The sequence below is a fragment of the Falco peregrinus genome, chromosome 1, assembly GCF_023634155.1.
Source record: "Falco peregrinus isolate bFalPer1 chromosome 1, bFalPer1.pri, whole genome shotgun sequence".
Classification (NCBI taxonomy): domain Eukaryota; kingdom Metazoa; phylum Chordata; class Aves; order Falconiformes; family Falconidae; genus Falco; species Falco peregrinus.
This window is the reverse complement of record NC_073721.1, coordinates 27,365,903-27,383,882: the sequence shown is the minus strand read 5'-3', so window position 1 is coordinate 27,383,882 and position 17,980 is coordinate 27,365,903. Positions and strand designations below refer to the sequence as shown.

At 42.3% G+C, this 17,980-nt stretch overlaps 1 protein-coding gene across 6 annotated transcripts in view; it reads left to right on the top strand.

Annotated features, from left to right (window-relative positions):
* Positions 1-17,980, top strand: part of BLNK (B cell linker) — a 100,369-nt gene that overhangs the window by 40,527 nt on the left and 41,862 nt on the right. The window contains exon 1 of one of the 6 annotated variants that reach the window (XM_055816918.1): positions 11,389-11,873. The exons of 4 other annotated variants lie outside the window; for them this stretch is intronic. In XM_055816918.1, the coding sequence (XP_055672893.1) occupies positions 11,827-11,873 (47 nt within the window). In that variant the 5' untranslated portion in view covers positions 11,389-11,826. Of the gene's footprint in view, positions 1-11,388; positions 11,874-17,980 lie in introns of those variants that run through there. One more of the 6 variants, XM_055817032.1, reaches the window with a different exon arrangement.

Below are 17,980 nucleotides of genomic sequence, written 5' to 3'. Positions count from 1 at the left end.
ACTAGCGTTCCTGTTTTCCATTCTCCTCCACCGACTGCCATTGCACAGTTTAGGTACTCTCCAATGTTATCCTTGACAGAGCATTAAGTCTCAGTTTCTTCTTCACAATTCTGGCACTTCAGTTTCCCCACACACCTGCTACCACAGCTTTGTCATTTCTCTTATTTAGTTCCTCACTGCCCAGTTTCATGCTTTTATTATTTTATGAAGTTCTCAGAATACTGAAAATAATCTAAAAATATCATAGAATCATAGAATTGTTTAGGTTGGAAAAGACCTTTAAGATCATCAAGTCCAATTGTTACATATCTTACCATTTCAGTTAATTTGCCTTAGTATTCATTTCATAAAAATGATCAGATCCTTTTCTAAATCTCTGACCTGGCTGATATAATTAATTCCCTTTATCAGGAATATCAGATAAGATATTCCTTATCTCATTCCTCTGGCTCTAGCAATAATATTCTAAAGGAATACACAGGAATATAAGGCATATATCCATGCTGTTGCTTTAATGAATAACAGTTCAGGATCAGAGAAGTAAAATATTGTTTGTATTGCTTGAAATGTCAGCATGAAATACCATTCCTTTTATATTACTGGTACAAATAATGTTTAAGAAATTATTCATTACTGGATGTTTTTTGTCCGCATATATCCCACAAATAGATAGATTTACATATACTCTGAAAAAAATTCCAAAGTCAAATATTTCCTGTCATTATGTTGTCTTTTTAAAGAAACAGAAAGTATGATCCACATCTACAGGTATTCCCTGCTAGCTAATCCCTCTCCAGAGCTTTATTAAAAATTTAGAGATAAAACCAAAATTCCAACAATTTCAGCTTTTAAACAGAAGCAGTAGTAAATATGTATAATATACCTTCATCACATTGGTACTTCATTGGGGTTTAGCTTTTAAAAGAGGGGGCTGGGCTCTAAGAAAACACTGAAAAATAACAAATGTAGCTGGTTTCAGATCACAGACCAGAGCCCTTACTGATGATGTCTTTCCGGCAACACTTCTCTACCGTCATCAAGGTGAATATAATTTCAGACCCCCTGTTAATCACAATGAATAATGGGAATAAATTCTTCAGGATTAAAGATGTAAATGGTCCAGAACCAGCCTAAGTCAAAACCAACGTATCAGCATATATCTATACCTATCATGTACCTACCTTGCAGAGTCCACAGGATGGAACACTGGTTTCTGGGAAAGCCCCACTTTCTGTACAGATTTGAAGTGTCGTTTTTTCTCAATGAACACACCAAGAACATTCTGAAACACAGCCCATGGCATAGCTCCAGCAGATAGCTAGCCAGGCTTAGAATTTATTCTATACAAAGCTCAAAATTTTGCTTATTATGGCATTTCTTTCTATTCTAATATTCTTGAGTATTGGCTTACTTAAAATAAAGCAATCCTGGGTCAGATCAAAGGTTCAATTCATAGACATTTGTGACATTAGCCTGCATCAGGTGTCTAAGGCAGGTAAGAATGAGCAAATGGGTGCTTCCGTATGCAAGCAAACGAACATCACTCACTGACATGGTATAACACCCCAATGGACCATGCTGAACAAATAAATTTACACCGTGAACTTTGATTCAGGAAAGTGTTGGTGGTATCAGGTCTACCAGGAATAATAATAATAACAGAAATCTACAATTTCTTGAGAAGCTCATGATACTTTGAGGAATCTTTTTCATAAAGGGGGAAATTCTCCTGTGAACAGAATGATAAAAGTTATCCAAGGTTGCGGAAGGCTTAAGCTTAAAAGAAATCACAACACTTAAGGAAAAGATACCTTAAAACCCAGTAATTTCTCCCTGGAAGACTCTATTGTATCACTGTTGTCTTCCTATTTGCTAACTAATATGAACATTTTACAGCAAAAGCTATACAAATAATATATACCTTGTCAACAGTTTCAAATTACAAATGGCACACAGCAATCTAGTCTTCACTCATCAGTCTGTTTATAAACATATTCCTGACTCAACAGTATTGTGGCAATAACAAACAGGACAATTTCCAATGTGTAACATAATCCCAGGCAGATCAATACAACATGGAGAAGGTTCAAGTACGCAAGTCCATGCTGAAGATGTTGGTAAAATCCACTAGTGTCCAGAAATTAAAAATCTTGTCAGACCATCATCTATGTATACGATTTCTAAACTACCAGTCAGAAAATTTCTTTCATCCCAAAATATTTTAGATTGTAATTTCTTCAATGCAGTAGCTACCTTCTTGTCTATTAGAACAACACAGAATGAAAAAAAGGATAATTGTTTATGAATAAGGCTCCTATGTGCTACTGCAATACAATGAACATTTAAATTTACATATATGCGTTTATTTACATGTAGACATCTATCAGTTTTTTTCTTCTTTCACTTCTCTCCGAGTTCGCTCCATATTTTAAATCTGAAGGGATGACAAAAAAGGTAGAAACAGTTATTCTGAAAAAGTGTTTGATACTAAATGTAGATTTTTTTTCTCCCAATACACTCTGAGAGTAGAAAGATGCACAGGCCCTTATGACCACAAACTTAGGAAGTAACTCTTCTAAATGCTGAACTACAGCAATAAATGCTTCACAATAGGTTATATAAAAATAATAACCCACTATGATATAACGTGGCACTCTATTAATCTGCTACAGTTTTGTAGTCTTAATGCAATTAAAGTTACCAACTGTGTAACTGTGTAATATTTTTTGCAACAATTCACAAAATTTTCAGTCTTAGACAACAGAAAAGATTAATGGCTATAGTTACAAATCTGAGCAATTTTTCCCCACAGAAGAGAGTATTCCATGAAATTCTTTATCTTTGGTCATAAAATGTTATCTTGCTATTATTTCAAATAATAGTTTGCTATATTTTTATTTAATAAGATAATTTCTTCTTTAGAAAGTCCCTCATCTTGATTACTGAACGTTTTTGGAAGGTAATATTTCAAATCCACTATACTTTTGGGTGAGGACTGTCAGAACTTTTTCTGTTCAGTGACATTTCTGCTCCCAGAACATAGTGTTAGGCAAGTCCAGTTATCCAAGAAACAGAAGAGAGCAGTCTTAAGAAGATGGAAACACAAAAACCAGAAAAGACTACAGACAAAGTATTTTTCCTGTTCCTGCTTAGGAAATTATTGCGGTCACTGAAGCAGTGCAGGTTACCAAATTGTGCCAGAGAAGATCAACCATTTTCCTTGGCTGTATGTATTATAGGGCAGTGCAGGAAAGAAGTGGTTTAAAAACTAATGGGTTTTCAGCATTTTCTAGGTACTGAAGGCATCATGCTATGTGTAAACAGCACCAGAGCTATATTAAAATAACCTCATTTTAAGACATCCCTTTAATTTTGAAATCTGAAAACTCTGCAACCCTTTGACTGTGCATATACACGGCAATCTTGCCAGCAGGGACACAAACATATTTAGACCGTTCACTATCTATGTGTGAATGCTGACTGATGCTCAGTAGGCACGCGCAGAAAGGAAGGACACAAAATGCTTCTCCTCCACATCCTCCTCTGCCCCGTGCAAGCCAGGGCCAAACAACGCCCTCTGCTAAGCACTCCCACTAAGGTCTCTTGGGTACCCTCCAGGGTACCCTCCCCAAACAGGAGGATGGACAGGGAAGCAAACCTGGCCAAGATTTAACCCAGTTGCAAGAGATGAGGAGGAAGGAGAGCAGGGTTTACAAGTGCTGCAGAAAAGTCAGAAACAAGAGCGGCTTGCCAGTCTGCAAAGAAGCCCATGCCCCTGCAACCTCCCTTCCATGGCTGGGATCAGAGCTAGATTAAATCTGCCAGTTACAGTTATCTCCATTGCAGTCACTCTGGACTGCTGGAAGGGGATAAGATTTGCAGACCAAGGAGCGGCACTACTCTTCAGACTCACTGTAGCTGTCTGTTGGCTCCAACACAGATCACTGCCTCCAAGGCAATCTGACCTCAAACACTTTCAGTTTAATATTAAATAATTAGCCTGTCTGAAGGAGCAAATTTTGTGTTTCTGTGCGCATGTGGAACAGATGACAGTAAAACTGAAAAGCAGAAGTGCAGCTTTTTCACAATGGGTTTGTCCCCAGAGAAATAAAACATTTTCTCCACAGGTGCAAAATGAGTTTGCCCAGAGGCCCCTTCATGAGAAAATCCTACTAAATTTTCTGGTTTAACATCTTTGCCTACCCCGCAGTACATGTCTACATGTACAGCCTGCTTCCTCCAGTGAGCCTGAAGACAAACCCAAATCCCATTCAATTAAATTTAGAGTTGCATTTGCAAGTGTGCCTTCTACTGCTATTACTATATATGAACAACTTTGAACATGAGTTTAGTATCAAAAGCGATTACAGATTAAAGCTTTAGCATTTCTAGGGTGGTTGCTCTTTGACTTCCAAAATTAACACTGTGGCATTGAGCCATTTGACCCACAGTGACAAGACTAAAACTTTGGAAAATTAGAATTATTTAAAAATACTTGGGACAAAAAAAGTACCTTCTTCTCATCTTCTAAGACACAACTGAATGCCCACATGTAACTTTTCCTGTACAAGTAGTGTTTTCTAGTTTAAAACAGCTTCTATGCGTCCTGGAAATGGAAAAGAATCCATTCAGAGAGTCAGGGAGCAATGCTTGGAAAAAACAGAGATGTATTATTTTAAACACGAAGCAGCAGTGTTTTACCTGTTTATAGCAATCAGTAAGTAGAAATACAGTGAATGTCATGAGAAATCATGTTCCATAAACTCATGGTTTCCAAATACCAGCTATGGGACACTGAACGGTAAGTAGGCAGCGTATCAACCAGAATAGAAATGAAGGGGAAACAAAACTATGTCTAATTGGCGTAGTTTTAAACAATAGAGTTTGAGTGTTCTTCTGACCTGGTACCAAATCCCACAAATTTGCATTGAGATCCATATGATCAAGCACAAAACCCTCCTGGGGAGCATGTGACAGTCTACTGCTAAGCCTCTGTTTCCCCTTCGCTCTCCATCACCTCAGCATGTTGCGGGCATGTCTTCCTACAGATCTTCTGAAAGTAGAAGGGATCAAATATATACAAGGTACTTTAAAATAGCAGGCCTTGAGGAAAAAGTAAAGCCTGTAACATGGTTACAGATTGCAGTTCAGATTCAGGTGGTCAGAATTTGATCTGTTTTCCAGTTCAGAAAACTGGAAGGTGTGGTATCAGTTTCGGCTACTTTCACTAAACTTCCACAGTTTACTTGAAAAACAGAATTGCAGCAATCATTTACTGACTTTCATGTGAACACAAATGGATCAAGCCAAATTTCTGCCTCTGACTGGCTACATTTACATTGATGTTACTGTGCTTCCACGGTTCAAGCTCTCACCTTCAGTGTTACCCCAGCAGCAGCACAAAGTCAGACCTCAAGACTCAAAGCTGAGAGGCCGTTATGTATGAATACTGTCTTTGCAGCAATAATCAGAGTCTGTGAGAGATTTAAGATAGCATGTAGATCTAGGCAGGGAGAAGTACCTCTGAGCCAAGTAAAATACTATGACCTCAAGACAGTAAAATCAGACATATTTTGAAGTGAATTTTCAATCATTTCACATATTGCTCAGGAGAGCTGACATTGCTGCTCTTTTGTCAGGACTTCCTGAAGGAAAAGTCAAGCAAAAGCTCACAAAGCTGTCTTTTAAAGACTAAAATGTGCAATATCTTGTGTTTCCCCACATTTCCCAGAAGTGGGGAAGTCACAGTGAAAAAATACACTAGCTACTTGGCAAGACAGTTGTACGTGAAACCTACTTGAATTCTCTCCCATAAGGAACAGTTGCATCCTTGACACCTGAGTACTTCCAAGAAAAAAAATTTGGCATGATCCTCTCTACTAATGTTGGAAAAAAAATTTTCCAAATTGGGAAGGATTCAAGAAATGGGGTTTCTAGCATGACTGACATAAAAAGTAAGTCTTATATGGCCATGTTATGAATAAAATTGAAAACTTGTTATCAAACCAATCGCTTACCTCAGATCAGGTTTCTCAGCTGTTTTATGTATATTGAAGGCACTAGCCTGTATCTCTGAGCATTAATGTAATCTGTAAAAAATAGCTTCCTCTTGAAATAGTCATGCATACCTCATTGAGATCCTTTGATGCAGCACTGTCCCCTCAAAGCATTAAAAATAAAAATTAACATTAAAAATATTTACTGTAAATTAATGTTTTAAACTAATATATTTGCAGTTGGTTTTATTCACCTTCTCATTGCTAAATTTTTGTGCTACACGATGCAGTTTACAATTCTCTGCTTTTTATTTCAATTATGTCAAATCGTAGAAGTTCAGAAATGGCAACTGAAAGCCAAGGCTGTACCTATACACTGGCTTGGACTTTTCATACTCTTTTCTGCAGCTTGACTGTTCATCTCTCCTGTGTGCCACAGCTTCTGCCTGGGACATATTCCTAGGGTTCCGTGTCATGTGGAGGAGGCTATGGGCAGATGCTGTTCCATCACTGAGCCTCACCCTGCTATGGCAGTCACGATGTGGCTTCAGCTGCCGATGCAGATCAGCATTGGCCGCTACGTTCCCTAGACTAAACATAGTCATAATCTGTATTCCACATTAAGATAATGGCATGAATGGTCTCTGTAAAAAGGTGTTAGCATCAAGGCTTACGAATTTAAAAGGAAGATATGTACAGCTGATACTTTATATAATATTCAACATCATAATGTGAATATTAGGGATATTAGTAGCTTCAGCAGGAATCCCTGACAAACCCAAAATCCTTATACAAACCACGTACTGGAAGGTATTAAACTAGAGAGCATTAATTTTAGTGGAAATAGGAGAAAGCAGTTATCACAGGAGTCAGAGAGAAAACTTCAGCCAAGAAAAAACATGAGTCTTGTCAGTGATAGCAATCTGACTGGATTTTGCCTAATGGTTTCTCTACAATGATTGGCTCTGTATGAAGATGCTTGTTCTGATCTAGGAACACCACTTACCAACGACTAAAATGCTTCAGACAAGCCTTATGATCCCTTGTTTCTATGCTACAGGAGTCTTCTATCTACTCAGAGAAGCAAAGGCAAACCATAAATGATCTTAACAATAGCGCATAGAAAACTGGAGCCCTGAATAAACAGGAAATATCTGGCAATTCACAGCAAATTCTGACCAAATGAAGGCAGGATCCTCACAGTCGCAGAGTTTGCTCCACTGAGTCTAGTTTTGACCATGCCTCAGTGACCTCACAGCTCTTAAATAGAAACCAGAACACATCACCAGAGTGAGGCAGCATGCACAAGGAATGAGACGGTAGGAAATGAACAGCAGAAAATAGCAGAAGGGGTAAAAAAATAATTTTAGCTTCTAAAAATACAAGATAAAGAAGTTGCTTTTTAAAATCTTTTTTATTTATGAGCATAAATGGAGAATTACACAGTCATATTGGGAGAGGATCGGAGAGACAAACCCAGATTAAGCCACAACACTTGCAGTGATGAGGAAATTATGTTGCAACAGTTAGTGGCATTTAGAAAGTCTGTCTAAGCATTCAGAAGGTCTTCTCCAAAATTTCAATGGCGTTTTAAGCACCAAAAATAAAAAAGCATGTATATTCTGTGAACCACCCTGCCAGCGACATTTACTATTAAATCCTGCATTACCTGTATTAAGTAATAGTGCCAGAAATTTATCCTGTATCTTTTGTAGCCACATACAGGAAAATAAAGTTCGTGGCTATCTACGTAATCACAAAAATATCAGAGTCTGTGTGAACGCAAGTTCTTAAAACATGAGAAAAAAATCCAGAAGAAAATACCATTTAGGTAAAGGGCTTGAATAATGATCCTCCAGAAGACCAGTACTGTGGGAACACCTCTGCAAAAAGCCTCATCCAAGACATCAAGAAATATTTTCCTGGGACACCATTATGCCCCACATCCTTGGGACCTGTCCTTCAGCTGGGCAGTGCAGGCTGGTCCAGGCTGCCAGGCCATGTCTCAGCAGGCAAGAACACTTGCCAGCCAGTGACTGTGTCCCCCACACCATCCCTATTGGCCCCAGATGTGCCAGGGAGCATGGAGGTAGCACAGACATCCCTCAAAACGTATCCCTCCCCGCCAAGAACAGCACTCGTAGCTGGGACGGAGGGTTTCACATTAACCATCACTGTGGTCATGATGTCATCCATGTGGTAAAACAAATCCCACTTCCTCTTTGGCATTCTCCAAATCAGCATATTAGGTCAAAGAGGGACAGTTGCTGGGGTTACAAGTACAAAAATAGCATGGCGTTATGTTCACTGCGTGGCTCAAACCTGCCACCGCCTCCAGGCCCTCCCGGGGCTCCTGAAGAGGAAGGCAGGGTGTTTCCTGGAGTGGGGGTTAGTGATGCCCCGGCCCCCCTCCAGTGTGGGCCCCCGGAGACACTGTTTTAGGGTCATGAGTAGCACGGGGGGGATGGAGGACCTGCTGCCACTCACCCCCCCGGTCCCTGGTGCAGGTCTGCAGGGCCCTCCTTGCCAGCTGCAAACCGCGATTTGCTCCTGGCTGTATGGACTATACTAAAACCCTCTTGACCACAGACAGGACCTTTCCCAATATGGGCTGGAAACCACTCTGAAACCACCTGCTGGGCAAAAAAAGAGACCTAGGGCTGTTTGAAGGGGCTTGGGCCTGTTCTTTATTTAAGTTTTTTCTCTCGTGGTTTTCCTGTCTTGTTGCACCCAACCAAGCTTTCTTGACACCGGGGTAGATGGCCAGATAGGCTGATTTGGGGGAGACCAGAGAGAGCTAAGTAGGCTGTAGTCATTTTCTGGTGAGGCTACGCTGTTTAGATCCAGATGTTTTTGATGCAGGTACACATCTAAAATGGGGAAGAGGAATCTAACTAGAAAGGCTTTGTTTGATATCTGGGGGAGGGTGGCTTCCTTCTCTTAATTTCAGGACTTTACCTGCACTTGAGTCTACATTGGTTCCCCAGGAAAAGTGTATTCCAAGGTGGCCAAGAGAAACCACTCTCCCAGATGCCTTGGGTTTAAGGTAGCTGTGGAATATGGGGTCCTGTATGTGTTTTTTGGGGAGAAAGGGGATAATTTATTCTTCGCCCATGTTCTGCGTAGGCAAAGACAGCCAGCCTAGGCCACATCCCCTGGTACTAGTGACCTCTGCTAATTCCAGGCCAGGACTCTTTTCCCCCCCCAGAAAAATTCCCCGCGCTAGCATGTCTTGGAAGGCATGGATATAAAGGGAAGTAAGATACGCACTGTGTAAGCAATCAGAGGGCCAGAGCTGTGAGGACAAGCATTTACCTCCTTTCCCGGTACTGTTTTCCAGACAGGTAGAAGCAAGCCCTGATGGAGTAGTACGAAAGGGTTTGTGGTTTTTTGCTTGTAGATATTAAAGTGAAGCAGAGCCATGCACTGGGCCATGTGTGTGCATGGAAGAAGCAAAAAGGCTGAGGTACGACCAGTGGACAGGCCCTACAGCAGATGCCACAAAATATCATGAACCTGTCTTGCGCAAAGGAGACTTTCTTAGTAGTAACTTCTTGGCAGTAGTACTGGTCTAAGCAGTCACACACCCTATTCTTCCCACCCTGTGCTGCACTCTCACAAACATTTGTGCACTGAATCTAATCAAGGAACCAATGCAGTTAAACCCCCCTCTTTGGTGACTTTTTGCTAGATCATTTGTAGTGAGCTCCTTCCCCAAACCATTTCACTGCACAGCTACACAAACATGTGGGCCAGCAGATTACAGCGATGAGAGATCCTGCATGAGCCGCACTGTCACCAAGCCCTGAGCACAGGGGATTCAAGGACCGCCCTGAGCACGAGGCATCAGCAGTGGCCCCTTCCCAGGAGCAGCAAGGTGACAGTGCTTACAAGGACAGGTGTGAAAGCCCTCTGCACCGGCCACTGCAGAGCATTAAAACTCAACCTGTAAACTGTCGAGTCAGGAAGAAACCAGGCGAAACCAGCACGGCAGTGCAAATGACAGGCTGCCACCAAAGATCTCAAAGGGCAACAGTCTGGGATTTCAGCAACAGTCAGGCAAGAAGCAGTGTTCTGGAAGAGAAATCACCCCGTGAGCCTACTGAGCAAATCCCCTATTCTGACGCATGTTTAGATATACCGGGATTATATAAGCAAAAAGTAAAGCAGCACTGCAGTGTATTTATACACAGTTCTTCACATTGCCAGAGTGCTGATTTTAACTAATTCAAAGTTAATTTAATTTTCAAAGTAAATTTTAGGGAGTAAATTTGAAAAGGTGTTCAGTTCATAACCAGATACAATGCAGGGTGGAATTCCAAACTTTTGTGTAGTAAATGCCATTCAACATTATGATGTTATTCCTTAAAGCCCACAAACTTTATAAGATACCCTAAAAAGGGCATTTTTTTCACTATGGACCCTCTCTAAAGCAATAGTGTATGCAAATATCAATTGATTTCCATGTCGAAAGCTCAGAGACCAAAAATGCCAGCCATGCCGAGATCAGAGCAATACTGTTATCAAAGACGCAAATCTTGTGGCAGGCTGTTTCCCCAGAGTCATCTGCACTAACCGGGGAAGTCTGTTTCACCGCTACATTTTGTCGAGAAAAAAACTACAGTCAGTGCAGCCTGGGAAGGAGACACATCCACATGAAAATCTAGCCTAGGTGACAGCAAGCTCTCCCCAAGAAATAACTTTGGGCAGCCTCAAAGCACATGGTACTTCTGAAAGCATATTAACATGAAGTAGATGTACATTTAATAAAAACAATGAGTAGCTTTTCTGCCTGGAGAAGCCTTCAAGCTGCAGGCAGGCCGAGGGTACAGAGAGCGAGTGACAAGTCATGGTCCCCAGGAGCGGAATGCAGGTTATCAGCCCTTCAGGATAAAGGCTGAGCACGAACGCCCACTGACATTGCCCCTCAGAAGGGACAGCTACCTATAAAGTTCATCTTTAAAGAGGAGAAAATGGTTAAGCCCAAGACTAAGCAAAAAAACCCCAGGCTCTGAGATACCAGAGCCATAGAGCACAGGTCTGCTGCCTGCGTGGCGGCTGGGAATGGCTTTGCCCTGTGTCCCAGCAAGGATCAGGGTTTGCTCCCGCCTTAGTTTGAGAAACGAGGCGAGGAAATTTTTTTCCCTCTTACATTTATATTCAAAAGGGTGGGAGTAACAGGGTGATTTTCTCCAGCTTCGCTCGAGAGCCTCTGGGAGGCGGAAAGTGCCCCCAGCAGCCGGCTGTACCTGGCACACCGTCAGCAGACGGCAGGGCAGCGGAGGGCAGGCGCCCGCAGGGCTCCCGCAGCGGCCAGGGCAGCGAGGCTGGCGGCCTGACCCCACCGCAGCCCGCCCGGACCCGGCCCCAGCCCCGGCCCCGGCCCCGGCCCCAGCCCGCCGCCCGGCCGGGGCCGCGCACTGCCGGCTCCCTGCTCCCCGGGCCGCGCACTGCCGGCTCCCCGGGCCGCGCCGGCGCTCCCCTGGGCGCTCCCAGGGCTGCGGGCCTGAGCCCTCACGCTCCCAGCTCCGCAGGCCCCACCTCGGCCCCGGTGCCGCAGCCACCTGTGCGCGCCGCCGGACGGGGCGGGGGCGGGCGGGGCCGGGCGCTCCGGGCACCGGGTGCCGGCTCTGCCAGCGCCTGCGGGCGGGACGGGGCGAGGCTTCAACAGCCCGGCACGGCGGCGGCCGCGACCGAGCCCCGCGGAGGCGCTGCTGGCGGGGGAGCTTCCGCCGCGCTCCGAGCCGCGGCCCGAGGAGGGAGAGCGGCCGGGCCGGGCCCGGCGGGAGGCGGCGGCAGGTGCCGGGCCGGGACGAGCGCGGCGCGGAGCATGGACAAGCTGAACAAGCTGGCCGTGCCGGCCGGGGAGAAGCTCAGGTGGGGTCCCGGCGGGGCGCGGGGGTCCCGGCGGGGCGGGGGGCGCTGCCAGCAGCCGGAGCCGAAGCTGTCTCACCCCCCGGAGCCGGGACTGGCGGCCCGGGGCAGCGCGGGGCTCTGGAGCGGGTCGTGGGGCCGGTGTCAGAGCCACGCGTGTGCCCGCCTGGCCCGCAGCCAGCAGCGCTGCTAAAGTGGCTGTTTTCAAAGCTGTGAGGCAATAGCCTTGGACTCGCTAAGATGTATAAGCTTTATGTAAATTAGAAAAAATAATTAATCGCTTAATGGTTTAATCGGTGTCCTATGCAGATGGTGTTTGCGTTAGGTTCTGTGATATTTCCTAATCTTCGAAAGAACTGGTGGAACAGAGGGAACTGGAAGACGGGAAGTGTTCTGAAGTGAAGGAGCACGGCGTTAAATGCAGGGTTCAAGAGGGAAAAAAGCAGAAGCTGACCATTGCTGGAGTATTTTTAGTGTGACTTGACTGGTGTGCTGGCGGAGTCGGCATTTCAAGGCTCCTTCTTAGTGACTTTTTTTCTTTTCTGAATAGTTAAAAGAAGTTCTGTTTCAGTTTAAATTAGCCTAGAAACTTTTTCTTCCTCTGAAAATTAAGAATAAAATGTTGAAAAATATTCTCTCTTAAAATAACTCATACTTCTACACTTGATACTAATTTATAAGCCATTCTCAAGCCTCTTTCCCTCTCCCTGGAAGCCTTCATGCAAATCAGAACGATCCCTTGTAAAGCTAATTTTGATGGCAAAGACTAATTCTTGATATCTACTCTTTCCATACTGTTGAAATATTGGGGGGTGTGTGCCTGAATTGCTGCCGTGACCTAGCTGAAGTGACTCAGCCAGACACACCTAATACGAGCCTGGCAGACTGCGTCCTGCAGCCCAGGCAAGAACTCGGTGGAAGGCTCAATGGACAGGGGAGAAGGCAACAGTGAATTTCCTCATTGTCGGCAATTTATGACCTTAAATAGTCCAAAATGGTCTAAATAGTGTCAGGGCTCAGTGTTGGCCTGAACTAGCCATCTAAATGTAAGAAGCTGACTGATACAATGGAAAGCTTGACACTATCAAGACAGTTACTGGTACATAAAGAAATACAGCACCTGCTCCCTGCTGTGATAGAACTGTAGCTAGGATGCATCTTCTGTGCCTTTGATTAAAGCAGGATTACTTTCAAGTGCACGGAAGGGGTCTACACGTGAGGGTTATAGTGGTCCACAAATTGTTTGGGAACTGAATCAAAAGTCCTAAACCAGAAAGGCAGCCATTGCGCCTCTGTTGCATCTTGCCACTGGCTGACACTCTTCATCTTGTCTGAAGTTTTAATATTGTTGTAAAATAAGGAAGAGGAGGAAGTAGCTCTGCTTTGCTGTATTATCTTGAAGTATTAAAAGCTACTTTTTCTCTCCTCCTTATGGCCAATTCACCCTAGTTGTGCAAGGAGTATAGGAGCATGCATTTCTCAAACGCGTGAGTGTTCTTACTACGTGCAGTGGACGTGCATGCAAGCTTCAGTCTGAGTATGTCAAAATACTGCCTTAGACAGAGACCTGGGTATTCAGCTACATGGTCTTACTACAGTATCAGGATTTCAAAACTTAAGGCAGAACCTTCCATGAGCACCTATTCATAGCAGAAATTTTGAGAGATGTACAAATACAGGAAGACGTCAGCATAACATGGCAGCAGCTGCTTCTTCTTCTTTTCAGAGCTGAATACTACCCCCCTTGTGCTATGTGAGCTGTTGACAGTGCAGGTGACTGCCTAATGTAGCCTCCTGTCTGCATGGAAGACACATACATGGTTCAGAGTTTGTACTGAAGGGTACACAAATGAAATTGTTACATTTAAAACCTGCCTTCCTGCATATGCCTAAGATGCAATGCCAAGAAATATGCCTACCATAGTTTCAATCGGTGTAATTACAGTTTGCGTTTTTTCTAAAGACGGCTTTCTTGAAATTTTTGCTTTGTAGCAGCAAAAATTAAAGTAGCACTGCTGTTGAGTCGGTGTCTGAGAGCAGAGCTTTTGGTTTTTTTAAGTGTAGACGTGAAAAAGCAGATATTATGTTGTTTTGCTGAGCTCATCTATTCTCCACGGGTATATTTGAGCTACCAGACCTAGCTTTTTCTGGCATTATCAAGTCTTGTATGAGACCTAATTCTTAACATACTCCATTTGTTTCTTTATTACAACAATAAGAACTATAAGTGTTTTTATGCACCTCTTTAACTACCATGTTGTGGTATGGGCATTGTTTGCAGTTAGGTCACACAATTAACTTTGATATCGGTTGGATAGGAATGCTGGAACTTCATGGAATTCCAGTATTATTTTAATACGGTGTTTGTAATAATGTGTTGCACAGTATTATACAAGTGCTCCCTCAGAGTACATTGTGTGTTCTAATTGCTTCCATATAGTCACGAAAAATGAATTCCAAAGTTTGGTTATTTATCATGAGATAAATTTATTTGTCATGCGTACGAATTATTTGGTACTTCAAACTGTTTTCTGAAGTGTGGGGTGAATATATGAGCAATAGCCATGCTGCCATGACAGGCTTTATGGTGACTTGATTTCAGCCTGAACTTCAGAAAAAAGAAGATATATGCAAATATATACGTAGATGCACTCATTATCAGGGATGGTAGGCGGCAAAGGTAATGGGAAGTTAGCAACTCAAAAGATACAGCACTAAACTTGCAGACTCTTTCAGCTTCCTTAGACTGAGCCTGATGCCTAGTCTTTAAACAATTTCTAGCTGCTATATATGACTCTGTTACAGCATCTCTCCAGGCTTGCTGCATTTTTTTATGACCACAGACCTCAATAATGACCCTTGGCTCATAGCTGTTTTTAGCTGTGTATCACAAAGTCCTTTTCAAAGGCATCATTACCATCACCACAGCAGTGTTGGGCAAACGATGGCACAAACCAAAAGTGTACTACGTGCTTTCACTTGCCTAAGGTCAAGCAGCCAAACCCTTCCAGATTGCAAACAGACTTTTCTGAGAGCACAGTTTCATGTTCATTTCAGATGGCTTTCTTAATCTGCAGCAGTTCTTCCCTCCCAAAAAAAACCCTTAAAATCCACTGTCTACAATCAGAACTTGCAAATGAAAAACAAGTGAAAAAAAGCAATGGAGTTTTTTTCTCAGGTTGGACAAGTGTGTCAGTTATTTGCAATATTTTGTTTTAACATCCCTTGCTAAACAAGAGGGTTTAAGCCCTAATTCTGTTAAAATCAAGGGAGGTTTTCTTAAGGCCTGAATGTCTGTTAGTTGTCTATCAGATTTGAAGGTATTTATGGTCTTCACTAATTTTCTACTGATAGAGACAGCTTGACTGTAACTACTGGCTCTTTTCTTTACCAGAGGATTTTCTGGTACTGAAAGTGTAGAAGCAGAAAATTAATTCTTTTGGGAGTGAAACTATTTAACTGCAAACTGATACCTTTTATGTATAGGATATTTTATCATAGGGAATATTTACTTTCTGAAAAAAACTAATGAGGAATATCTAAACATTAGTTTTGCACGGTAGGAAAATATTTTATTACAGTAGTTCTACTAATTCCTGTTAATAGTTAAATGTCGCAAATAGACTTGGAAACTTAATGTGCTTTTTCAAGTAGTTTTTTAACATAGTTTGTTGCATCAACAGACTTGAACAAGAATAAAGTCAAGCAGGAAAGAAACTAGTGTTTCAAAGTGAGCTAGAGAATGCCTCTCATGACAGAACAGGGCACCAGAGTCCACATCCAACTTTAACATATTTTCCTGGGTTTAGTTATATAGAATTCAGAGGCAAAGCGATGCAAATACCCAGCTACTTGTACACTGGGCAGTGATCTAACGGCCCAAATCGGAACTGTTCCACGTATGAGATTTTTCCAATCCAACCCCTTCTAGCTGCTCATCGCCACCTCTTCTTCACAAGTCATGGCCCCCTCGCTTCTGCTCTTCTACCTGCTCTGTTCTCTTTTTAGCAAAAGTCTGATCTGCCTCCACCCTCGCACCCTAAGGGCACAGCAGCCATGAGGTCTTCTGGGACACCACCCATTGCCACCTCCAGCCAGTTTCTGTCTCAGCCTCCAGTTTCTCCTGACAACGTTCCATGGCACCGTAACACTTCGTCATGACAGCAGCTTTTGTGGTGCACCCACATTTTAGCCCAGAATGTAGGCTGAATGTAAGGTCACGTGAAATCACAGTGCCAACAGTATGCACTCTTTAAAGTTGAATTTCACAGGCACAGGGGAAAGTGAGGTCACCAGCTATGTCTGCCGTGACGTTGAGTGCAAGCAAGTGTTTTTTCTGCAGGATTGTTAGGTCCAGTTTTCCATACAAAGCATGGGATTGTGATTAAATGATATGGCTGTAAAATCTCTATTTCCTTTAGCTTTATGTCAGCTTAAACAATTCATTAATCTCTCTCTCCTCTGGACTTTGGAATGGAACAAGATATAAAATGCAAACTTCCCCAAATACTGCTGTAAAAATCCCTCTTTCACCCCAGTGTGACTTCTCCAGTCAAATTGTCCTGCTGCTTCTCCCTCGGACCTTCTTTCAGCCTCCGCCCCACCTATGTTTGTCCTCCTTTCTTCCTTTCTCTCTGCACAAGAATTTTCTTCTAACAGCCCCTTTAAAGTTTGTTCTTTTTTTTTTCTTATCACCCTTTCCAGCTATATCATCCTGCCTGGGCCAATCTCCAAGCTGCCCTAAAATAAAAACACAAACACCAAAAAAAACACCCCAACCCCCATTTAAAAACACTCATTTTTTAAAAAATCTAGATCACCACATAGTAAATTATTCCCATATAGAATTTCCTGACTATAATGCTGTTTATAGAAAAGTGTGTTTACATGTGACTGATCTACCTATGTTTTAAATGAAAATATGGCAACATGGACAAAATGATGTAGTGTAATATTGAAACTATGGTGAAAAGCCTTGTTTTAATATCTCTTTGTAGGCAGCAGTGTAACAATGTAGTCTGTTCACGAGATCAGCTATCCTCATATAGTACCTATAGTCTCATTCTACTTGCTCTGGCAAAATTGCTCAGTTGTTGGCATAGCTTATTCCACCTCTGCCTTGTGTGCATACTCCTCCAAATAAAATTAGGTCTTCTAGTGTCATTGTAGTTTTGCTAAAATAACTGTCCACAGTAAGAGCGTTTGCCAACTACAGCAATCACAAATGACGTTGTTTTGGGTCTGTGGGTCTGTGACTGTCAGTTTTTCAGCAAAAGCTAGTAATACAGGTTGGATCTAAAGACATGCCTTTTTTATTATTTTTTGAAGTCAAATAATAAATGACCAATAGCAAAGCAAATACCACAATAAATTAATTTTCTTGGCCACGAAAAAAAATGAAACATTCCAGCAAACTTGGCGTAACCATTTTTCACCATTAGTTTAAAACTATACCCCATACGGCTGTGCAGAGTGCTAGATCTTAAATCATAATATGACATTGCAGGTATTCAGTGAAATGTTGATCCCAGAACAAAACAATTTTGTGTTTTACAGAATCGTTAAAGCCTATGTACTGCATGCTACATTATAATGCGATAGATGCTTTTCTTTTGGAAGGCAAATATGGCAATCATAAAATGTTACAAAGAAGCGTTCTACACTGTTATGGCTTGTGTCAGCCATAACACTGTTGGAAAACAACATTAGATGATCAAGAGGTGGGAAGAGGAGTTCCCACATTGGTAGAAATTGCTATAAATACTTGTTTATTTGAAAAGAAACATTGTTTATTTATATAATATATAAACATTTTTTTTTCTCACCTTGGACAATGCCTCTGCTATTGCTCAGTCTTTGAAAGCAAAGCTCCTGTAAGTCAACAGTTGAAAAAGTTAAGGGTAACAGAATGAAGTTTTAGTTCTGCTTTTGGTGAATTTAGTTTTGGAAAAACATTTAACGTGATCAAAAATCCTGACTAACCATTGTCAGGGTTGTAACTGGCTGACAACATATATCTGGAACATTTTAAAATATCCTAATTCCATTGGTCTTGCTTTCTGTTTAAACGATGAGTGAAATCCAGAGTTTTAACACTGCAGGCAATTCCA